This window comes from Biomphalaria glabrata, chromosome 5, assembly GCF_947242115.1.
Source record: "Biomphalaria glabrata chromosome 5, xgBioGlab47.1, whole genome shotgun sequence".
NCBI classification, from domain to species: Eukaryota; Metazoa; Mollusca; class Gastropoda; family Planorbidae; genus Biomphalaria; species Biomphalaria glabrata.
The window spans coordinates 39104466-39130866 of record NC_074715.1 but is presented as its reverse complement, the minus strand read 5'-3'; the positions used below and the strand labels follow the sequence as shown (position 1 = coordinate 39130866).

Below are 26401 nucleotides of genomic sequence, written 5' to 3'. Positions count from 1 at the left end.
TTCTCCCCCTTAGTTTAGGTAACACATGTAGCACAAGAAGCGACCAATGAAACCTCGGCATTTAGTGAACGGAGAAACTTTCTTTTCTCTTCTCTCTATCTTGTATTTTGTTAAAACCCAGTCACGTGTAAAGTGGACACAGTTGGTGGACGTTTTGCTTTATACTGACTTGACCAGGCGGAAGTTGTGCGCTGTGACCATTGTGCAGGGTTGGAACTTATATTCGTGTATCAACGGACGCTGGATATCTACATGGTTTAATAGTTCTGTATCTGTGTTATTTCTCACTGACCGTGTCCTAGGATAATTCTAAATAGTGAAGTCTTTATAGTTGTGGTGATTCTCTCAGTTACACGGATTTAAGTTGCTGCTTCTATTATCTGTATCACGTGACTGTGTTGACCACACAGACGATATAGTTTCACTTTCAACTGGACGCTTAATCTTTCCTTCAACTTTCTGCAAAGTGAACCGTTGGATGGAGGATGACGGAGTAAATAGGTTCACTGTGCGGCTTTTCACTTTCTCTCACCAGCGCACGTTTGATGTCGGCTATTTATCTACACTTTGTTGAAATAACAATCTTTATCTTGCTAGCTAAACAATTGATTTTTGAGATTTACAAACACAGGGAGACGAAGTAAACACCCATAAAAGTTACATAGCAGTAGATTAATGTACACCACCGTTTATACTAAGCATGCAAACTCTTAAATACTTGGTCTTGGTTAGTGTCTTCTTCTGTTTTGTGGTATGATCAGTCAAGTGGCTTACTAATAGACATAAATATCTTACTTCAGTATAGTCACTCAACGATGTCAGTGCGTAGACCTACTCTCTAGTTCAAACTGTGATGTATTTAGTATTGCAACTAGTGCCATCTGTGTGCTATGTAACCGAGATCGAGCATTGAACCGAGGACGTACTAAATAGAACAGTGGATGTGACCAAACATCCTCGCAGATGTGATGTGAGTAAGAGCATGGCAAACCTTTTCATCATGTGGTGAGTCTTTTGTTTTTGTATATTGGTCTATTTTTTACACTGTTATATAGAGTTCTACAATAGATAGATTTGTTAACTATATATATATACAGACTAGGCAACATAAGGGCTGATAATTGTATATAATCTTTATGACATCTAGACGTCTAACACACTTATGTTGTGCCATTATCATATCTTATAAAGTGCAGACGTTTTTTTTTTCCGAAAAAAAAAAAAAGATAAGTAAGGCTTACCCTGAGCGATACGCATGCACATAAATCGTTTAAGAGACAAACTCTGCTAAGTTGTTGGCTTTTCATCTGATTCAGACAACCCGCTCAGTTCTCTACTCTCAATAAGTAAAAAGGAGTATGAATTTGTTCTAGCATTTGGAATAGGAATGTGTATTCAAGCAGTTTTTTAGTTTTGCTTATTTGTGTAATAACAGAGTCTATAATTCAGGTGCAGTCACAGAAAATACATTTTAATGTAGGCCTACATTTAAGCCTATATATCAGAAATTTGATCTCTATTAGTACACGTAGGCCAGTGTAATTAACGAATTGTTTAAAAATAGTTACTATGTAATCTATATTGAACAATTGAATGTATTTAACCTTCCTTCGAAAGAAACGCTGCCAATGAGTTTGATATATACTACGGTTTTGTCTGCGTGAAGTACTTCTATTCTTCATAATTGTACCCGAAGACATGTCTTATTATTATTTAGTAAGTACATGTTTTTTCTCGTCTGTGTGTGTGGTCAGCGCTCTGATATCTAGAAGTGTGAACTAGACACACCTAGCTCTCCTGATACAGTGGTATTATAACAGACTCCTATCTTGGATACCCACTTAGATGTCATATACTTATATGTTCAAGAAGATTACACTTAAACGCGTTATTTAGATGAATAAGTGGTGTGAATCTGACATATGCATCATACAGTTTGACACTTGTTATAGCCTGTACAAATGCGTCAAGAGTAGTGTTTGTGTGTTTCAAGACAACGCCCCTCTTCTCTTATTTTGTTTGTGTGTTTATATATATATATATATATATATATATATATATATATCTGCATAACAACACAGTACACTTTTTATGCTGACCCCCCCCCCTCCTGCTCTATCTCCCTCTTTATCATTATCGACCTGTTTTGTTTTTATCGTAACCGATCCAGTTTAGTGCCTCCTGGAAATCAATGCTCTCGCACCTGTATCAATTGGTAAACGCTGCATGTGCCAAGATTGCATTGTGCAATACCAGACAACATCTGGCGTACGTGGGGGATCAGACATACACCGAGAGCGAAACTAATTGCGCACATGTCAAACTGTGTAGAACAATATCATGTTTGGGTGATTGTTAATATATATATTGTCACTATATCTTTTAGAACTATGAAATATAATGTTGCCCATTCAATCAAGTTGCCAGGCAGGGTCCTGGATCGCAAATGGTGTAGTCCTACACACCACAAGTAGGAAAAAAAAAGGCTGAAAACGAAGAAGTGTCTGTTGATCACAAGTACCAAACCTGTGACCGCAGACGTGTACATCAGATTTGCCTATTTAGTCACTAAGGAAGTTGCAAAGGGAAATGATCCACTCTCGAGACGTAAAATGCCACAGAACCAATTGCCTTGCACTACTTTCAGACCTTAGCATCGAATGGGCAAAAGAGTCTTAAACCTTTAGGGTGTAACTCCATACAGCTAGTCTAAAATTACCTTTGTAGATTTCATGATTCAACTAATATGTTTCAACTCACTTACAAACTACTACTTTCAACATCACACTTAAATCTCTCTCGCATCTCTCTTCCCTGTTCATCCCTTTACATATGCTCAGTCCAACTAAGTGTTACACCGGACACAATACAAACAGCCCCTCTCTATGTAACATTTTTACATAAACATCACATCAGTTTATTAGGGTATTATAAAGGTAGAACCAAAACAAAACAACAAATATCTTCAACTCCTCCCCTCCCCACCCCAATCCTCACAGTCGAATTCACCACGTTAAACAAATAATAATTATAAGACTGTCCACACACACAGCCTCTCGTTACTATAAAAAATCAGCCTCTCTTAGTCTGAGGCTGACGCAGTAGTTCAGTATCGAAAAGTCGAAGTAGCTGCAAGCTGAGATATTGTACTATCTAGTCAGCGTTGGTAATTGACAGTACTTGATACTTTCTGGACAGCATTGGTAGTCAACAGTAGTTAGTACTTTTAGATCAGATTTCTTTTCATTGTAACAACACCCATTTGATTTTAAAACTGATCCACATAGACTTGGCGCTAGGGCTACGAGTCGAATCTATTTAGATCAGTAGCTTCAAGTATGAGAACCTCTGAACCCCGAGAATGGATGTTATTAGGTACAGAACTACACAAACTAATAGATCTAGCGATACGCTAACAAGATTCATTATCTTGTGTAATCTATAGCCACGGGATAGTAACATGCTGTTTGTGACTCACCCAGAGAAAAACTGATGTAGATTTTGAGTATGAGTAATATAATTGGTACATAAGTAAACAGTAAGATAGTAACAATCTGTCTGTCTGTCTCACTTTCTAAGGTTGTGGAGCATCTTTATAAACAGCTCGAAGTGTGGTGTGCCTGTTCCGCGTGTTGATGTGTCTGTGAATACGATTGCGTGTTCAAAGTTTTATTCTTTTTCTTCCTAAAACATTCCATTCAATGATTTATTCTTCAAGACAAATTTAAAAAAAAATAAAAAAACACTTTATTGCGAGGTATAGAAATGTTTCTCATTTTGATAACCTGACATGTGACAAGGCCATCTGACACTTGACAAGGTCATTTGACAGATAACGACATCTGTTAAGTCTCTAGTGACAGTATCATCAGATACACCTGTGACTGAGCATTCTGTTTGTTACGTGTAGAGGCTGCTGGTCGTCGTCAATCAATCATGGCCAGAAGAAGGTCTTACAACAAACAGGACATACACTGACCTCGGTTTTTCTTTGCGTGTAACATAGAACTAGATAGAACTAGATCTAAAGAGTGAGTCGTCACTCTGGTTTTTCCTTCTCTGATATCACTCTGTTAAGTTCACTATTTAATTTTTTTTTAAATTCACTAATTCATTTTTTTTTTAAGTTCACTTATTAAAACTTCGATACCATATGGAGCATCTACAAACAGCTGCACCGTTAAATCATTATATGTCCAGATCCTTTATTAAAACACAAGACATCAATGCAACCATTATCTACGTTGTATGTCAAACAAATAATTGGACTGAAAACAAATGTTGCATTATTTTCATTTGCTGCTTGTTTATAAAATATATAAACATATATATATATATATATATATATATATATATATATATATATATATATATATATATATATTCTAAAACATGTATACTTTGTAAAATAATATGCAGATGAGACGAGTTCTGAAAAGTGTACGAAAATGTAGACATTGATGTTTCTTTTTATTTAAACTCAAATTGATTTTCATAATTACGTTGGCTACACACATACACACACACACATGCTTTAGTTTATTTTATAACATTACTTGATCATTTATTTATTTTCTTCTGACAATTTAAAAAAAATGCATTTCCTCTTTCAAAGCTTTGACCTTGTCTTAACCAAGTCTAACCTTACTCTTAAAAGGACTACACAACTGATTTCTACCTGGATAAAATGTCCACTAAAGGGGGCGGGGAACTTTTAATCACCTCTGGTCATCTCTGGAACGCTATCCCTCTTTACAACTGTTTGAACTCCCAGTTCATCTGATCCTATCTCTTTCACCACCTGAGACCAGTGCAGTCCTGTTACCACAACGGCCATAGGCCCTGGAATGCAGATGTATTCTTCGTATTCTTCATAAGCCTTTTAATGTGTATGGTATACGTATATTGGTATACTCTGTCTATAGAAATAGCAATAAAGGGGAAAAAATACAACACGTAAACATCACTTTTATCTAGGTCATGGTAAACTTGTGAACGATTGGAAAGTCATAAATGTGATAATAAGTTAATAGTTCCCTTCAAAAGACGCAATCATATAAAACTCAAGGCAGACATTTTTTTTTAAAATAATAACGATGAAATTAAAAATGATAATTATCAATCTATCTATATAATTTTCCTCATGGCTCAAGAGTTTCGACAAGAAGTAAAAGAAAGAACACTCTTATTTCTGCAAGTCGGACTAGAGTTACCCTACGAAAATAAAAGAGAAGGGGGGAGAGCAAGTAGTATATTCCCGTCACAAAATAGCAGGGCCGGACTTAACCGTTGTGACCAAGAAGTCATGAAAAGATCACTCTTTTTTATTTCTACCCCACGTAGTTTTAGCGGCGAAAAAAAGAGGGGGCTGGAGGAGCACAAGTAATCTACTCTGTATTCACCTGTCACTAAATAGCAGGGCCGGACTTAACTGTTGTAGGGCCCTATGAGAAACGGATTTCGCGGGGCCAAGTTTGGGTAGGGATACAGATAATAAGTGAAATTTAAGAGTTTGTATTAGTACAGTATATCATAAAATTTGTATTTCCTACATAGATCACGCTCAATAGCAAGAATTACCAAATGTTTCAATTGGTGACCTCGAGTAATTCTTCATTAACCAGGCGCGAGAAGCTTTTTTTTCACCAGATTATACAATTACGGGTGATGCATAATGCCGTTTTTATTTATCGCGCGTAGGATTGTAGTTTTCCATATTGAATGAAATCCCAAAATTACAATTTTTGTCTATATATTTCATGAGATTTGTATGAGTTTTCTAAAGATTTTTAATAATTTCCGGAGATTTCCATGACTTTTTCGTATATTTTGCAATTTCAGGAGATTTCAAGGAGTTCCTGGTAAATCGGGAGGCTGCGGGAATTCTTATATAAGTTATTAATTTAATAATTTACACGTAGAATTAGCGCGGGTCCTTTGAAAGTGCGCTCGCATAGGTTGCATTGGCATAAGGCGGCCTTGCAAAATAACGACGTATGCTACGCCGTGGGTCGACTAGTTCTTAATAAGACCGCAATTTTTTTAAACTCAGAAACCCAGGAAAAACAAATCTCAGGTTTCATGCAAACCTATAATATACAATTCTTTTTTTTTCTTTTTCATATTATTGAGCATGAAGCAGGGTGTCTGAATGAATTGGAAGAAGTAAATCTATGACTTGATACAATTTAAATCTTACACCAAATTTAAAACTATTTTATAGCCTGGTATCAGTCTTCGACAAAGTAAAAATAGATATAGCACTTCATTTTTAAAATTTAAAATACCTTAATTAGTCGTATCACAGATCTGCGGGTGGTATTTGTTTTTAAATCTGTCGTGTAAGGAAAGCTTGCCACATTTTTAAGTCCATTAAACCCAGTTTCACCCCCATCGTCCTTCCCACGTCCAAAACAGAAGACCGAAACATCTGGACCTGATGGATGCACCATTTGGACCAGGTTGACATTTGAGCCAATCAATATGAAAAGACACATTCCCCACTCCTTAATGTTGCTGTATTTTGTTCTTGTTTACAAGCTGCCAGAAAAACAAAGCAGTGACTGTCGACATAGAACGGTGCAACGACTGTATACAATTACATTATCCTTCTATAGCTTTTAAATTATAATTTAGAACAAATAGAAACTAGCGAAATATCATCTTTATAACAACTTTTTGGAATTCTTCGATCATAACTAAAGGTACAGGTTTTAAATTATGCTAAATGATGTTATACCCTTCATAATTTGGTTATTTTTTTATCTTTTGAATTGTAGGTTATAGTGTCAATGTGATAATTTAGTAGGCCTATACGGTTATATAAATAAAATTATTGCTTTACAATTGGTACCAACTAGTTAGTAATGCCAATGAAGTTGTTATCTACCGATATATTATTTGTAGTAGGCGAGAGCCTGACACGATTATTTCAATAATTAAAAAATGTATTTATTTATTTTTTATATTGAACATTTTTTAATTTGAAGCTGAATATTAAAAATGTATTCAATTAAAATAAATGTTTAAAAAAATTACTCGACTCTTACATAAAGAATCTTATAAGAAAATGAAATGATTATACTAACATTAAATATTAACGTTATGCATTACTTCTTCCTTTCAGGCTAGTAATGATAAAACTCGCCAAGTCGGACCAGGGAAATTATACAGGTACGTTTTAAAGACTTTTGGATAGCATTTTAATACTTCTGTTTATAACTTCACAACTTCACACATTTAAAAAAAAAACACTTAGCCTCTTTTTAAATTGTGACTAGGGTGTTGACTTCGAGCCAAGTCTAAAACAACATAATCAACAATGTATCGTTGTCTCTGTTGATCACATTGTGGTGCTGTATTATGTGGTCGCTAACCATTGTTAAAACTCGGCCTTCTAAAATTTATCTCACTCTTTTGTCCTCTGAGTTTTATAGTATAATGGTAGACGGACATTTGATATTCTTGTCTGTCCAAACAAAATCATTCGCACGTTCGTCATGCAAAGTTGGCGAGCAATGACCACAAAAGCCCTGATTCTTTCACTGACTCTGATCGCGAGCGTACACTCGCCATGTTGGTCAATTGTTTGTTCACACCTTCCGCTTCTTCACCCGTATCCCATAGTCCCATCTCCATAGCAACAGCACAACAATGACAGCTGTTTGTCCAACTCGGGACACTAAACCAATTGACCCAATTCTTAATGACGTAACTCAGTTCACGTTGAGGACCACTAAGTTACTACTAAGACCTCACTTTCATCTACAGAACTAAACAAAAAGGAAAAAAAAAAGGCGCGGGAGGCGCTGGGTCACGTTCAGACCCGAAGAAAAAGAAAGTAATAAGTGCTAAGAGCACCCAACGCTCCATGCATCCATTGAATATGAAGCCACGTAATGCTACTAGATCTACTTACAGGATCATTACACTATGGATCTACATTGATTAGGACTAATCCGAACTAACGGCTACTGAAGTAACTACCTACTGTGGTCAGATGTTCATTGTCAGCTCAGGCCGAACAAAGATTCAAGTCATTAAGTCGGCTTAGCATGAGCTTAGCTTTGAGTCAAGTTAAGCCGTACTTCAAGTCTTGATTAGCGTTGTGTAAGGAGACCAAGGACTCTCAAGTACAGAGTGGGGATTACATCTTCAAAGGTGCATTCTCTTACTGAGAATGTATTGTCTGTGTGTTGGGGGAAGGGGAGGAATAGAGCCAGAATTGTTTTTTTTTTTTTTTTTTGTTTCTTTCATCAAATGAAACCTTGAGCCAGAGACCCACTGTCCAATTAGCAGTTGACTAAAAGTTGAACCGTAGGGAGAAAGCATAAATTTACCAAAGAGATAGTGTGTGGGTTTGTGTGTGTGTGTGGGGGGAGGGGTAGTAATACTCAGAAATATTTGTGCTTGTAAGGCTTTGTAATTGAGACAGTTAATCACGTTGTATTTGCATTGGCGATGTTACTGCAGAACTTGCATGAATACATTTCTCATATCTTGTCTCGGTTTCAACTAGCTTTCTAAGCCCAGGTTTCATACATTCACGCACTGCTGGGAAAGGCTAATGCCTTCTCCGAGAGGAGCATCTGTTGACAATTTAAAGGATTTTGGGAGGGGGGGGGCAAATTTTTTAAGAAGCAATTTATTATTCAGATATTTTATCTCAAAAATAAAACAAATTGTGTAAATATATTATTTTTTTTAAGTAACATTATCTCCGAGGATTTACATAAAAGAGTTTAAGGAAGGAGCGACATTAAATTTGGTCACGCCAACGCGCGCGCGCGTTTGTAATTTGGTACCGGTCGTCGACTTATGAAGCCTTTGGACCGCTGTCCTCAGAAGTAGAACATTGCATTGTAATACTTTCTTAACGCTTCATCTCATGACTTCTATGATTTAGTTTTTTTTAAGATCTTTTGAGTATAGATGACATTAAGTAGTAGTCAAGGAAACTGACACAGCGTGTGTTACGAGATCTTAAAGGAATTCTATTCTAGTGAATGATTTTTGTTGTTTACTTAAACACGTGCCCTACTTAAATAACAAATCCACAAATCTAAGAGGTTGTAATGGGAGGGGGGGGGGCGAGAGAGATAGAGAGGAAATATTGACTGGTAGTTTAGACCTATGACTATCTCAACATTTGTATTCAGTATTCTATGCAACAAACACAAACTTTTCTATTGACTATTCCGTACTCCATTCAACGTCCCAACTCCTAAGTCGTTACATAGCCTTGAAACAAAAAAATTGACATACTTCTCAAAGCCTCAACTTTCAATTCTCGTCACATAGTTTGGTGACACAGATGGACGAGTTGGAGTGGTCGATATTATTTTTGGGGTTGGATATAGAATCCCAGTGACAGATTGACAATAATGCACGGCGGTGCAGCTGCCCAAAGGGCCTCACCCTTAAAGAAGGACGTTAGAAGGCCATAACATTTCTAAATTATATTATGTGTAGCTAAATACGATTATTAAATATTGTAATAACATATATTAATAAGGAAAATAGATTACAATACTCTCTTCCTTTCTTTCACTAATAGGCTTATGATTTGCTTGAACAAAAACCCTTCTCAGGTCCTCCACTTACTAGATTTAAAATCCGGTGCTAACTCCAATCTTACAACCCTGTTAGATGGAAAGTACAAAGCTTTTAATTCGAAATCTGTTTGTACCACACATAGCTAATGTACGCTCTAACCCCGTGATCTTGTTTAGATGACTGTGGATAGTTGTCTTATGATTTGATTATTTGTTTTTAACCAATTGCCCCATCCCGTGGTGTGGGGAAGTAAATGAAGATTCATGGCCGATAAACAATTTTCTGAAAATTTTTATACAGATAAAATACATGCCATTTTTTTTTCAGGAATGGGGAGAGAAAAACGAACTGTAAATACATATAAAAACAAGAAGGAACATTTTTAAAGCCCTTTAAACAAAACTATACAATAACCAATTCTTTCTTAAATATCGTTTTTTAAAGACACCTGTTGTGCAGGCGACCAAGAACGATATATCTGACTTAGCATCTACGTTACACTATGTCTTTCTGCGCTGTAGCGAGCTATCAGCTGGCCACTAGTTATTGTCTCACTGCCCTCTGCCCCAACAAGCTTCCTCCGACTTGATTAGACGCTCTGTGTGGCCCAGCATCATTAACCTATCACATAAAGGGCAATCAGAGAGCCTCCCTGCCCCCACTTGTGCTAAGGGTAACGGCCATTATCGTCTTGCAGTCTCCATAAAAAAAAGGATCTCTGCTGGTACTTCAAAGATTACGAGTGGTTGTCAACCCTGTGAGAACCATTTTATCAGTTCTCAAAAATGTTCGCAAGATACGGTGAAATGCCAATTATTGGATTATTGTGACTAAGACGTCCCTCATCGACATGTCCTCGAAAGTAGGACGTGTGCTATATTTAGAATAAGAGACGAAATCAACACACTGACTACTGAATTAAGAAACTCGTGAAAACTTATCTATATTACGTTCAAATCTATCATAACAAAAAAAATACATTACTAGATTTATTAAAGTTACCTTAAAATACGAGGCGCTGTGGATGAGTGGTATAGCTTGGCTTCCGAACCTAGGGTCCTGGGTTCGAATCCTTGTGATGACTAGGGTTTGTAATTTCGGGATCTTTAATGCGCCTCTGAGTCCACCTAGCTCCAATGGGTACCCGACGGTTGGTCGTTGTGATGGCCACATGACACCCTCGTTAACATCAAGGTCTGAAAGGGGAACTTTTTTTACCTTAAAATACTTTTCAGTCCAAAGTATGTTACTTACAAATAGGTTTACAGGTTTGCCCCTATGTTCAGGCGGATCGGGGGGGGGGGGGGACGATCGCCAACCCCACCCGTGCGACCCGCACCCCACCCCCGGATTATATATATATATGAGAGAGAAAGAACTGTAGCTTGATGCATCACGAACTCCTCTGTTAATTGTTTGAATTATTTGGGGTGGGCATTGGATGTTCCGGCCATGGTTTCAAGCCCTATCTCTAATCAATGTAATGGTTTCCCTTTAAAAAACAAACAAACACCCTCTTGAAACACAATGTCACCTCGCTGTTTTAATATGCTTAATATACTTTAGCTTTAAATTACATTTTTTTTTCACATTATGGTTTTCTTTTTAATTGGTTCTGGACTCGAGGGGCTGCAACTCATGTTGAGCAGGGTCCCTGTAACCACGGTGATGGCACGTTCTCTGTGCCCTCTTATCTTCTGCAACTTTGGCCCGTCCTCGGTAACCCTGTGACCTCCAGATTGGTAAGATTTAGGGATGGCTATCAGAGGTTGCCAGCGGACAAATGCACATTTGTGGTAAGGACAATGCTGTAGTGTCCAGCTTTACATGCAGTTTGAATAGGATTGCACATATGGAAACGCGAGTTTTAATTATTGTTATACTAGTCTGGATTAAAAAACAAAAGGTTATCTATTTGAAAAAAAAGCCTTGAATTGTATTAAATGTAAATGCGTACTTTAACAGAGTCCTTGTAACCTAGGTAGAGAACAAATTGTAAGTTACTTTATAGAAAAACAAAAAGAGTATAGAGGAAAATATTAATAAATTCTCATGCATATGCTATGTTAGAGTGTTTGCATTCATGTGTTTGTAATCTCCCTTGATACAAAAAAAAGTTCTAAGCTAAACCTTTATTACTATAAATATATGTGTCATTTAAATTTTTTTTTTTTTATATTTGGTATTTTTCATTCCATTCAGAATTTCGGCTTCCTGTTATCACTAAAGTTTGTAGGTAACTGGTAACAAGTGGAGTAGCTGTCTTACCCAACAAGTCTGAGATGTGATAGATGAAAGGACAAATAGTCGACCTTCTTTACTGTCTACCTTCTTTACTGTCTACCTTCTTTACTGTCTACTTTCTCCTCTAAAATACGCAGTATTGCAATAGGATATCTCGAAATGGAGTTGTCGCTTCACATCGGTGCAACTCACTAGCTGGCCACCTCCCGACCATCATAGATACTTATTACTTGTGATACGTGGTTTAGTAAGAGATTGCACACATGTCATACAAATATGGATATAAGAACCGGTCAGCGCAACGATTTATATTGAATTTATTTATTATATGATATCTAAATAGACAGGGAAAGTAAAACACTGGGAATCTGTTAATTTGCTTTTCACTCATGAGAACACTTGTGGTGGTCAGTTTTAAGAAAACTAATACAGCAAATTTCACATTTTTGCTCACGATAAAGATTGTCTGGACCTCAAGTCAAATTTTAATTATTTTTTTTATTATAGTTTGAAAAATGATAACTGTCAAAACAGAGTTGTAATTCTTTTCCCAAATGTCTAATTTCTAAGAAAATCGATAGAGCCGTTTTCGAGAACCGTGTCCGCCCAGTTTGTTGTTTTTCGACCTGATGAAGAATTCGCATGCTGAATAGAGAAATTGTTATAAAAGGGCTTGTAAATTCTTACATCTCTGTCTATCTTTCTATGATTTAGGAGAAATCGTGATATAATATGTCCTCACGTCCTAACATCGCATCCTATTGTTAGATCTAGATTCAAATCAAAATCTTATAGAAACATTCTGTAGTGTGCTCTCGAGAAACACTATAGAGCAAGCTTAGTCATTTTTTTTTTTTTTTTTTTTTACAAATAGTTGACATCTATATTTAGGAGAAACTGTATTTTTAAATATAGTCTACATCTAAAAGAAAAAAAAAAGCTAGATCCATAGACCTATATATTGCTAGATCATTTTAAAACTTCTAGTTCCGAACTGTCAAAAATATGTTTTGTTTCACGTCTGTGTTGATTGTTTTGTTTTTTTTAATTATCTAATATATATTGCAGAAAGTAAGGTGTATGTATGTCCCGAATAAAAACCAAAACCGTTTGACCAATCTTGATAAAACTTGGTATAAAAGACCGTATTGTATGTTTAGGTCCATCCCACAACCGGAGGGTCCTACTAGACAAAAATTACTTAATTGTATCTCTATCAAATAGCGAAACTTTTAAACTCGTTTTCACAGAAATTTATATTGGACTAGCAAGATATTACCCGCGGGTCTTAATTTGCCTATCACTGATATAGTGTATTAGAAACGATTAAACAAAATAATAATGTTATAAGCAAAGCGAATGCGTGAATATAAAAATATTATGAACGGAGCTGAAAAAAAAAATAGCTTAAGACTTTTTTGTTTCTAATACAAATTACATTTGCGTTTCACGTGTTCAACATAGGAAACATTCACTCGGTTGCTAATGAGAACAACTTTTAGACTTTGATGTTCTCACCAGACAGTCGGCTACTTGGGTCTTTCTTTCCCATCTGACATCATCGCATCTCAAGAGGTCTCGTTCCGAGCGCCATTGCTCTCACAATACTCTTTGGCTTGAATAGTCACCCACTGTTTAAGTGAGGAAGTCAATTCCCAGGCCATTGAAATGAGTACCATCTTGTCACTTCGCACAAATATATGATCCGGTTCATTGTCCAGAGACTTGACTTTGATGTCATGAGATCTATGTGCTAATACACTTTTCAGCGAATCTTCTTTGGTGGGGGAAGAAATATTTACATTCCATTCAACTTTAAACGTCTTCTTTTTTCAATTTGTTTATTTTTTTTTCTTTTTAGATGAAGTTATTACTTTTTTCTCCTCACGCTTTGAATCAGTTTTTCCCTTTACATTTCTGTTTGAATCAGTTTTTCCCTTCTTTACATCTCTGTTTAAATCAGTTTTTCCCTTGAGTATATTTTGCAGAGAACAACTTGTTTTTATGGTATTAATATGATGAGCCATTCCATTTACAAAACAAATCAGGTCACTGTATGTGTTTATAAGGTTGATTAAGTTGAGTGTGAAATGTCAATGGAATCCATATTCAGGTACACAGCGTTAATGTAAATTGAAAGACTCATTTATTTTCTATATATAAAGGAACATTTTAAAATGATATTTTGACTAATTTTACAGAGTAAAGTCTAGTTAAATAATGAGGGCAGTATTAAATGTAATACAATAATGATGTAATAAAATCACTTAGGCTACTATAAAAAAAAATATTCATAAAATGTTCACCACCCCATCCTTTATATACATTTTTTTTCCCCAAAATACAATATTGTCTTCCAAACTTGGGCCCCACCACTATGATCTTATGGCCACCAGCGTGCAGTGGGCCAATTAAAACGTCTCATTAAATCAGTGTCCCGGAAGTTTATGGTCGAACATTAAGATAGCCGTGAGTCCATTTATACACGCTCATTCTCAGAGTCCATTATATACAGTGTGTGTGTGTGTGTGTTCACAAGCACCTATTCTACTCTAACCACGGTGTGTCTGAAATGAAACACAAAAGCGCTACTTGTTAAGTGCAGAAGGGGAAATTAGTGTAAGAGTAATAATATGGCGGTATCGCATTTTTGAGAGATAAAATAGAAACACAAAAATAAAATGATGTTTCACTAATACAATTTATTTCGTTTAAAAATGATGAAAAGTGAATTTCGCCTCTGTAAAACAATTTTACTCATGGTCGCTGTAAATGTAGATTGCTGGACATTTTTTGTTCATTAAATAAAGAAGAAATCCAATATCTATTAAAGATTAATACACAAATCTCGTCTGATTTTTTGTATTATGAAATAGTCTTGTTCGTAATTCTTATAGGATTTGTTGTCAATGAATATGTTATCGGTTTGCCTTGCTAATGGCATTTTTCTTGATCTGTTTTGATGTTCATCTTATTTTCAGATTATATTTTTCTTCCCGTCACTGTGTACCTCCCATGTGTTAACTCTTATTCTTAATAGATAGTTACAAAACAAAAACCTCTAGATCTCTACATCTCTGTTCCCATTCATGACAAATTATATAAGACTTTATCCTTAGTCATTCAAGTCGTTTGCAAACCTTTGCATGTTCGTAGGTGGCTGAGTGCATTTAGTGCAGGGCACACCAAGCCAGGAATCCATTGCTAGGAGAGGCAGTGACGAGCTGTGCCCCCTGAGGCTTTGAGATAATCTTGCTGATTAATTTCCATGCTGGGGTCCATGTAATGGCGTGCTGGACCGAGGTCTTCTCCTGGTCAAAGAGATAAGAGCAGGGAATTTCCGCCTGCCAACTATTTCTCATCGTTATTTGTTTTGTTTTAATGGACACGACCCAAGTACCTGAGCCTATTGCTGCCAACGCTGATGTTCTGCGACCTAATTTAAAAAATAAATAAATTCATCAGCAGAAATAAAGTTCTTTAGTTTCTACAGTAAAACGTCGACCCCCCCCCACACACACACACACACCTTTTTTTTGTAGTATCTAACAAAGTGTTAAAGTAAATGTCTTATAGATTGGAAAGGGAAAAGTCGTAAAAAAAAGTGTTTCTACTATTCCGTCTAACAGTAACAATATAATTTTTTACATTAGGACTATTAGGAATTGATATATCGCACATCTATATATATATATATACTTCTACTGTTAACGTGTTTCCTGTTTGATTTTATTGAAGACATTTGTTTGAATCATGTTATAAGTTATTAAGAGCAAATAAATCTGTGCATCTCTCTATCTCTCCTTCATTTAAAGTTTGGGTCTTTCTATAAGACTCTCCCCTCTTTCTCTTTCACCCTCTATGTGTGTGAGAGAGAGAGGGATGGAGAGAGAGAAAGCCATAGCTTTAGGAGACAACTCACCCGATAACAATTTAACTTGTTTTATCTTCATGGACTATTCAAGTGCTCTTCGTCTTGCGGCCCGAAAGACTTGTCTAGCCGCCCCTAGTCTTAGTGCAGCGCATAGCTTCGGGTGTCCAGTATAGGAGGAGTCTCCTTGAAGCACGGCTGGCCTCCCCTACTAATCTTGTTTATTAACTATCAATCATGAACGTAAACAAAAACCACGATAACGTCCTCCATCTTTTACTAGTGGGGGACCCGTCGTTTAATAGGAACGCGAAGCTTAAGTCCCCAGCTAGAACTTTCACTGGAACGAAAATTGTGTTGTAAATAAACAAGTAGGTTTGTTTTTCTAAATACGAGCAAAGACATTTTCTTATTATTTATATATAATATAAATGTGCGGTTGACTTGTATACAACTTCAAACTAATATATTTCATTGCTTAATGTCTAATTGTGTCCTGCAAACATTTTCTGTTCAGGTATTGATTAAACACAATACGTACATTTAGTAATTAAGCTCAATTAGTATATTTTTAATAAAATTATCAAATAATTGTTTAATTGCATCTTGGAGAGGTTAGGTTTTTACAAAGCTTACATCGGATCAATCCTGAAACTTTGCACAGTTAGCGGTGATGAAGACAATACACGAATCAATTTAAAAAATTAAATTAGGCTAGCCAATAAATGAATTGCAGGTAATTAACTCTTTCTCTCCGTAATTATTTACCACATTCTGGTGGAATCAACGCTGGTAGCGTCAGTTAGGAGAGAAAGAGTTAATTATTTTGTTTGATACCAACAAAAGAAATGAATCCTTCAGTATTCACAGACATGGCTAAATATGTGGTGTTTTTATCCCCTTAGATGATTGTATACGTTATTTCTCCCACACCCATTCTCAGATCAAGTTGATGAATGAATCAGTTAAAAATTAACTAAGTAGCAGGGGCGTAACTAGGGATTTGGGGGCCCGGGGGGATTGACCTCTTTGGGGGCCCCTTGCATTTTGACATTCGACATATGACATGAGATAATGTACGCAAAAATATACAAGCCCCAAATCAAATTGGTTCAGTATATCAATAAACTTAACAAAAGTAATCATCAAGACTCTTTTAATGAATAATACCGTTGTTTATTAGTTAAATAATGCACAAGTGACAAATCTAAATTGATATCGCTTCACGTCGTGCATTCTGTGCAGCAAAGACATCTATAACATCAACTACATCTATACTTTCTAGTATTTGTGACTTAATTGACATTAAAACCATGATAAGCCTTTCTTGCGTCATTGTGCTCCTGAGATACCTTTTGATGAGCTTGAGCTTTGAGAATGATCTCTCACATGACGTAATGGAAGTGGCCTGAGTTAGCGGTATTCGGAGGAGGTTGCAAAGTCTGAGCACACATATGAAGCCTGTTTCCTGTCTATTGGTGATTGTATTACTGTTTGTTGATGAAAAGTGCTCGTGCATCAATGACATACCCGGTAATTGAAAAAGCGATTTCCATTTATTTCATCATACAAACAGGAAAAGTAGCACAGTTTGTCACAAGCGTGTCTTCTAACAGGTGTCTTGGTTCAAGAAGAAACCCAAAGGTATCCATTTTCTTTCCAGCCTTTGGAATCCGCCCTTCATCTCCATATGAAATCTGTCCAGCACTTCTGTCCAGCACTTCTGTCGCAACACGTTTGAATTGCAGTTGTATTGACAGTACTACATTAGAACTCAACTTCCCATCAAGTCTTTTCTTTCATATGGTTGTTTTGATCACAGGGAATCCATAGTATTCACTACCTTCTTTTGCTTTTTCGATGGATTGGGTTTTTGTCAGTTTCTCATCATTTTGCAGAAAGCATTAAAGGGTACTAATTTCTTTAGCAGATTCCCGTATATGCAGTCTAGACTTTTGTAGTTTCTTCCGAACTATATTAATTGGGTACAGGAGCTTTGACCAGATTTCCAGATAGGCACAAAATTCTTAATTTTCCACTGCATGAAGAAGATTCTGTGCTAATAATATATGGTATTACGTCATTGTTGGTTATTTATGTTTTGTGCGAAAGCAAAAGGATTCAGAGCATACAAAAGTGGGAAAGATCCATATCTTGTTATGCTCGAGTATAGAAATACTCCGATAAGTGGACTGTCGTATTCACCATCACATCTGCTGACGAGTAGAAGACTCAGGGAATCATTCCAACTGATCACTAACTATTGAAACCATCGGTAGCTGAAAATGCAGAGACATTACTCAACGAACGACAGATGAAAAGCAAAGTGAAATACGATGCAAAAGCAAGACTACCTAAAGATTATTCAGTCGGAGAGTTCGTCTAGGTCAAACATGGCAGAAAGCAGTTGTCATAAAAAAAATTCAGCACCCAGATCTTACATCATAAAGACAAACAATGGAAAAACACACAGAAGAAATCAACGCTTTTTAAATAAGAGTTTCGATGAAGACATCTCTGGGTACTATGATACCGATGAAGACAATGAACTGTTGGAACAAACGAAACAGACAGTTATAGACCAACGTCTAGAGAATTTGTGCCAGTCAAGACGAATTGTTAAAGTTCCTAGTAGACAGTGCCGGTCGCAGTGGGCGCCGCGCTTTCATAGGCCCCGCGCTAATTCCAAGTGTACATTATTAAATTAAACAATTATAACGTATATAAAATAACAGGGTTTTCGCGACCTCCTGATTTTTCAGGACCTTCAGGAAATCTCATGAAAAGGCAAAATATACGATAAAGTCCTGAACTTTTTTTTTGAATTTATTCAAATCTCCTGAAGAATAGAGGAAATTGACATTTTGGGGTGCCAATAAATAAAAAGTGGCATTGCGAGCTTTCATTTCATAAAAATTTATTGCAAAGACGAAAGTAGGCCTATTTTCTAATTCAAAAGGCTAGGCCCCGCGCGATCCGTTTCGCATAGGGCCCCGCAAATGCCAGGGCCGGCCCTGCTAGTAGATATCACTATTAAGAACTTTAAAAGGAAGGGTGTGATAATAACTTCAATAGGAAGGATGTATTAATATTATATGATATTACGTCATTATTTTTTGTTTATGTTTTGTGCGAAAGCAAAAGGATTAGATCATTAGATGTAAATAAAAAGAGAAAGAGAGTTTCCATTGGATTGAGGAACGATGAATAGAGGGGTAATAACTCGAGTGTGAAGTTTAATTCTGAAATTATAGACGCCAAACCCGAATAACGGACAATTTTAGCATTGTTAAGAATAACTTTTAGATCTGTTATACTCGATTCTGTAAATTTTGCTTCAAGGTTAATTAGTGTAGCCATATAATACTCTCCATTTAGATCTATTATTAGTAAAGGTAACAAGATACCTGGAATTCGCCGTATATCATGCAGTTTTATTCGTGGCAATAAAGTTTAAAATGTAAGACCAATTTTTTTTTTTTAAATTGATCTCTGTGGCAAAAATATTTTTAAAATGTCAACAAAGTCAACGTACTGATAGACCTAGATCTAGGTTTAGTCTTTGTGATAAATTTAATCCATAACTGTTGATAAAAAAAAGACACCCGTTGACACTATTAGTCAATCAAATATATTAATTTATGTATTTACAAATAAATTTCGGACAACCATTTGGGGGCCCCCCCTAGGTGGGGGCCCGGGGGGATTTTAAAATTCTCCCCCCCCCATCCCCCCCCTTAGTTACGCCACTGCTAAGTAGTCAATTAATTATTGTTAATTAATTATTGTGTTTGATATCGAAAAAGGTAAATAACTTCTACATTATTGAGAGATATAGTTATAGGTGTGGAGCACTTTCCTTTAGATAAGCTTTTGCTGTTATTGTTTGGGTTTTTTTTAAAGCATTTTTATTTTTTACTTGTTTGTAAGTTATATACTTATAATCGGTATAGAGAGAACTAGAAGCAGATTTTTTAGTTAATAAGCAGCAATAGACCTAATGTGTCCCAGCGGGCAGCAACACATTGTTTTGGGATTTCCTCGGATAGATCTAGATCTGTCTCATCCAAGATCGTCACCACGTGTGTGGCATGCCAGTCTCTCGCTTGCATTCCTCCACGCGCTGACTTCGTTCTGTTAGTAGAACCACTTAACAAAGTCATGCGGCAGAACGGTCGTATTGTGAATGGAAACAGGGCCGGGAGGTGGGTGGGGGCTGGAGAAGGTATGTGTGTTATGGGGTGAGGGTGGGTTGGCGAAGGTAGCCTATGAGCGCGTGTGTGAGAGGGGAGAGGTAAACCTTGATATTCTTTCTGACCATATCCGAAAGTACAGCGGTCAGATACTATTTTTGGTTTAAAACGAGTAAAATTACATCAATAAAATACTAATAGTGTGCCCCCAAGTTATCCAGACAATATCAAATGTTGGTGAGGGTCAAGCTGTACTTATTACGAGTAAGCCATACACCGCAAAATTAAAAGCAAAACCTTTTTTTTCTCTCTGCAAGTACATAGCGTCATAGCTTTCAACTATATCCACTTTATAGCCCCGGTTTTTAATCCATAGCTCAACACAAATAAGATCTTAATGTTGACATGAGTGGACAGTTATCCACTGACCGAGTTTGGACATGACTTAAATACTTAGGCGAAAGGCCTGAGTTTAATCTTGTGTTTACTCTGTAGCCATTGCCCTCTCTTGTCTGTTTCACTTGTCAACTTTTATGTAAAGTGCTTTCAAGCTCGCCTTCATTGCAACAACACTGGTTCGTCTTTTTTCATTGTATAATCATAATTTTATTTAAAAGCGTTAAAATAATTATAGATGCTACTTTTATATTTAATGCAGTAAGCCTACATAGGTATGTGTGCACTAATAGTAAAGAATCTCATAAACCTAAATCAAGCTTTGTTCATTACTACATGTCTAATAAGATTTCACCAATCTCTTTCAACTAATATAATACCTAAAGTAATAAGATTTTAGAAAGCTCCTTATAAATTCAAATAACATGTAATAAGACTTCACCAAACCCTGTGTGAAATAATGTCTAAAATGTTGTAAAATGTTTGTTTTACATGTTTCGGATGTTCCTTCAGAGTTGAAGATAGTTTACTTCCTAGTCCAAACCTCCCGCAGGACGACGGGGGATGGGAGCGGGCAGGATTTGAACCCTCGACCATCGATAAATCCGAACGACAGTCCAGCGCGCAAACCGCACGACCAGGCAGCCATCCAATTTACATGTGTCAATGTGAGTTCACTAATAATACAATCCACTGGCCTGTACTTTGGCAATGTTTGGAACTCATGGTTAACTTATGTATGCCGATTGCATTCGTTATTAAGTAACACGAAAAGAATACTTTTTATGCAAATTTAGCGAACCATTTTGTTGATATCATTCCCTCCTCTTCTTTCCATAATGTCAACATGTATTTTAAAACGGCCTATATTTTACTTCTTGCGTTGCCTGCGATACGTATTGTTTGGAACACATTGAATAACATTGTTGTTATTGTTGTTATTTCTTTGTACTGTCTGACCACAAAGTTTTCTCAGCCCAGTCTGGTTAGTTCTTCCTTCTCTTAACATGCTGGAGGAACGTTTAACGTTTTTATGAGTTGAGAGTTTCAGTGACCTACCTAGGTGTCATTAATAACAAGCTCTGGTCAAGTGCTGCCCGACTAAGACTGCCATTAATTCTTAGACGTTTATCGTTGACATCCTTGAGAAGACGAATATCAAATCTAGCCACCCATACAGCGCCATTAAATCTCCGCTCCACCATGACAACATCTGTGATTTGTAGATCAAAGTCAGTAGGAGTAGGCCTATATTATTTTTTAATAGCCATTAGACTAACTATATCATTTTCTCTCTCTTTCTCTCTCTGTTCAATATATACTGTACACATGTCTATGAAAATGTGTTTGTTTATTTTAAACTCAACTCAATTCTCTTCTCTCTCTCTCTCTCCCTCCTCTATTTTCTTTTTTCAAACCATTTACAATTCCTGTCGTTCTGTCTCCTTTTTTCTTTTCCCTTTCTCTCGCGGAAACTCTTGAAAAATAGTGTAACTTGTTCTCTCTCATTCTCTCTTGAAAAATAGTGTAACTTGTTCTCTCTCATTCTCTCTTGAAAAATAGTGTAACTTGTTCTCTCTCATTCTCTCTTGGAAAATAGTGTAACTTGTTCTCTCTCATTCTCTCTTGGAAAATAGTGTAACTTGTTCTCTCTCATTCTCTCTTGGAAAATAGTGTAACTTGTTCTCTCTCATTCTCTCTTGGAAAATAGTGTAACTTGTTCTCTCTCATTCTCTCTTGGAAAATAGTGTAACTTGTTCTCTCTCATTCTCTCTTGGAAAATAGTGTAACTTGTTCTCTCTCATTCTCTCTTGGAAAATAGTGTAACTTGTTCTCTCTCATTCTCTCTTGGAAAATAGTGTAACTTGTTCTCTCTCATTCTCTCTTGGAAAATAATGTAACTTGTTCTCTCTCTCGTTTTAGATCTATCAGAGTTTCTTTCAGAATGCAAGGCACCACAACCTTAAAATCCCCAGGTTCGCGTATGTCAGATTTTATAGTCTGGACATAGTGACTGCTGGACTTGCCAGCTAGGAGAGGCACAAACTCAAGGCTCCGAGATATCTGACCCATGCAGTCGAAATATGGCGCCAACAGGGAGGTCCTAATTGCAATCGTGGAAACAGCTATTGTCGCGCCACAGTGGTCTTATCTTTTAGCAGAACTGAGGGAAATGGTTTCCAACGAGATATTAGCGCGGCTCGATAGCCTTTTTTTTTTCTTTTTAACATTTTTATTTTAATTGAAAATTTACAGTTGTCACGATAAGAAATAATATTGCAATCAGGAATTTTTAGAATATCAAAAAGCTATGACCATAAGTCTATGGTTATGACGTTTTTTCTTTTTTTTTTTTTTTTTTCTCCCTTTGCTGCCAAATCTTCCTATTTGTAAGCTCGAGCCTTTTTTTTGTGAGTTTCGATTATTATTTCTGTCCCGTAGCAACTTGCTTTGTGTGGGTGCTTTGACGACTAAGCTAACTAAAGTCTACAACTTTCCTTTGTCAGAATCTCTCACAATAGTTGATAACGAGACAGACCTGTCCACTTACTGACGTAGCTCTACTAGATCTGTCTTTTTATCTTTCGACAAGGTTAGCGTGTATTCTCCGCGTTTAGTTGATGTCCTTTCTTTGTTCTCAAATGAAGCATTATGGTAGGAAAAAGGGGGGGGGGGGGCTAGCTGTTGTAGCTGTTGTAATTGTATTATAGAGGTAAGCAATTGAATACTAAGTAGTGAAAAAGACATAAAAATTTAGATACGTTTTATTGTATCCAATGACACTGTCATGCAGGCTTAAATTAAAGCCTACCGTTTGGTTTACTTTGGGTCTAGTTCCAGATCTTCTTCTAATTCATATCTCATTCTAATCATCAGATCTACATGAGTCTATTACCGGCAACAACGTGGTCAGCCACCCATCCCTTCTACTCTCTATGTTGACACCAACTACTGAGACATCCAAGCATCAAGAAGAGGGACAGTCTAGCGAAGTCAAGCAGAAGTGTTGTGAAAATGGAGGCCTTTGTGTTATGGGAGTCTTCTGTCATTGTACAGGGTATGTAGAACTTATCACTCTGAAACAAGACACAGAATAAGAAGTCTTTTGTCTAAAAGACAATATGTAGCCAAGGTTACATCATCAGATCTGGATGAAGTGTCCCGCTCCTGTCCATTGAGGCTAGAATCAGGGCTGGATTGAAGGGAGGGCGGGCAGGGCTACAACCTGGGGCCTCCACAAGAAAAGAGCTTCCACAAAAGAGAAAAATATATCAGACTTTCGACAGGTTAAAAACTTTTAAGTATTTTGTTTTCCTCATTTTTAGCCCTAACACTTTAAATCTTACATTGGGTAGTAAAATATCGTTATTAAGATTTGCCTGCTTGTAGTTTTAGCATCCTCAGAATATGTAAATACAGTACAGCTCTGGATTTACAGCAGTGCATCTACCACAAACTGAAACATATACACATTTTATTAAAAACTAAAATATACATATTAAATATTTAAAAAAAAAAAGGAAAGTGAGATTAAATTTTAGAAGTACTCTTGTTTCTTTCTTCTAAAATGGAACATGCTTTTAGATAGAAGTATTTTTATTCTTTAGTCTGTTTTTCTTCAATCTTTTGAAAGAGTGTAGAGGCCGCCACAAAAATCTTGCTGCGGGGCATCCACATACTTAAATCTGGCCCTGGCTAGAATAGAGAAATTTTAAAAATCTTTTATTCTGCTATCAGTTAGGGTATTTCAGGGACATCAATCTGGTCAACAAGAAGGGCATAGGAGCCAGAGTCATAAATTTCCATTTGCTTGGACCAATTAAATTATCTTATCCTTAAGTTTAATTTATGATTATTTTGTTAACAATCAACCTAAGTTATAGAGCAAACTTTTTGTTTTTGCTTTTAAAGTTTATCGTTTTATTTAATTGGAAGCTATTATATAGAAAAATGATTGTTTAATTTTATCAATATCAGAGATGTTCATACTAAAGGTTATTAAAATTTATTTATTTAACATTTTGTTGATTCTATATTATAGTGCTACAAAAAAAAACAAAATACAACTTTTATTTGGTTTTAAAGTTATAATAATAAAAAAGTCAATGGATGTGCAGTAGCTGAGTGGTAAAGCACTTGGCCCACAAACTGGGCCTCCTGAGCTCAAATCCTAGTGAAGACTAGGATTTTTAATTTCGCCTATGAGTCCACCCAGCTCTAAGGAGTACCTGACATTAGTTAAGGAAAAGCAAATGCAGTTGGTCATAGTGCTGGTCACATGACACCCTTGTTAACCATGGGCAAAAGAAATAGATGAGCTTTATATCATCTGCCCTGTAGATCACAAGGTCTGAAAGGTACTTTTTGTTTTAACAAGTCTGTATTCTCTGCACAGTATACACACAAAAAAAGCTTGATATTTATGATTTTGCCTCCATTTTTCTACACATTGATAGTTTTATCAGAAGAAAAGAATGATGAATTCTATGCCATTTGTATTAAAAGCTTTCAGCATGTTTATGTACAACTGCTTGTTATGTGAAATAAATAGATTCCATAGGCATATCAAACAAATTTTTTTATAATCAGGATGTTTTAGGTTTGAAACTTGCTAAAGGTAGACATTTCTGAAATTAAGTCAATGTTTCTTTAATTTCAGTGCTCTCTTAATCATCAACAACTCAAATATTTCAATATTTGTCTTCAAATTTCTTTGTCGATTTTTTTTTTTTTAACAGAAAATATCATGGCCAAAGATGTGAATTTGAAAGAAAACCCTGTGGTGATATCGCCCATTACCAGTGGGCCAGATTAGGATGTAACTTGTGTAGATGCTTTGATGCTAAGATGCACTGTTTAACAAGAGTCTACGAAGGCTGTGGTAATTAAATATTCTGTCTACTTAGATTTGAGTTCTTTTACTTTAACTTGATCTGTATTTAGCAATTAGGCTTAAACAATATAATATTCTTGATTTGCAGATGACAAGCCACCAAAAACAGATGTTGATACCTCTGATTACCTGAATGATAGGGAGATATTCCCAGCAGACAGTGACAGTGATTATGATAATTATGGAAGTGGGGATTATAGTTACAATGAGGATGACAGGGTTCAAAGATCAGGCTCTTCTAAGCTTATCACCCACTTACTCACAATGCTGTTGGTAATAGTGACTGTGATGTTTTTGATTGGCTCCCCATGGCAAGTGTTACCATTCACTTTTGTGATTGAGTGCTCTTAGCAGTCAGTGGGTGACTTGTTGAATTCCTTGAATGCCAAAGTTAAAATCATCTACAATCAATCAATGGGATATTTCTTCAGAAAGTGCTCAAATTTCTGTAATATGCTCTAATTTCTGTAATATGTTGTTCACATCCTATCATCTTCATCAATAATTGATAATTCATTTAAGTTGGATCCTTAGCCTACAGTGTAGAGTACCAACATTTTATCTCTCGCCTCCGGTGTGGAGTATCAACATTTGGATCTCTAGCCTACAGTGTGGTGTATCCACATTTGGATCTCTAGCCTCCAGTGTGGTGTATCCACATTTGGATCTGTAGCCTACAGTGTGGTGTATCCACATTTGGATCTCTAGCCTCCAGTCTGGTGTATCCACATTGGATCTGTAGCCTACAGTCTGGTGTATCCACATTTGGATCTCTAGGTTACAATGCATTACATCAACATAAGATGACACTCTGTTTTATTATTTCTGAGGAGATTGAATGAATTTTCTTGAAAAAAAACTGCACATTAAATAGAAACATTTACAGTTGGTAAATGATCTCATGGTTGATATACAATACGTAACACAAACTTTACATATGTATTAAAAATTTAAAATGTTTTTGTAATCCAAACACTTAATGAATGTAAATTTAAATTATTGCTTTGTATTATGGAGGTTCTAGTCATTAGACCTGTGGATAAAAAATGTTTTGTTGAACTGGTTTAAACATTTCATGTATGAATTAAAATATGTTTAAAATCTGTGTCTTTCTTGTATGATAATTAGCTTACTGTACTATTAAAATTTACACCAAGATATTTGAATCCATGTGTACAATTATGTCTCAGATATAATGATGAATCATGAAAATAATTTTCTGAAACATACATTATGATTGGGGGGGGG

The 26401-nt window shown here is 36.2% G+C and overlaps 1 protein-coding gene across 4 annotated transcripts; it reads left to right on the top strand.

Annotated features, from left to right (window-relative positions):
- On the top strand, positions 1–26401 carry LOC106059111 (uncharacterized). 4 transcript variants are annotated; one of them, XM_013216656.2, is made up of 5 exons: positions 1–1005; positions 7127–7173; positions 23137–23317; positions 24999–25141; positions 25242–26401. In XM_013216656.2, exons 1-5 carry the CDS (start codon positions 983–985, stop codon positions 25502–25504), a joined length of 657 nt encoding a protein of 218 aa, XP_013072110.2. In that variant the 5' UTR covers positions 1–982; the 3' UTR covers positions 25505–26401. The 4 variants fall into 4 exon arrangements, with proteins under 4 accessions (XP_013072110.2, XP_055884876.1, XP_055884878.1 ...); XM_056028901.1 differs by lacking the exon at positions 1–1005 and adding an exon at positions 1329–1449; XM_056028903.1 differs by lacking the exons at positions 1–1005; positions 7127–7173 and adding an exon at positions 16021–16041.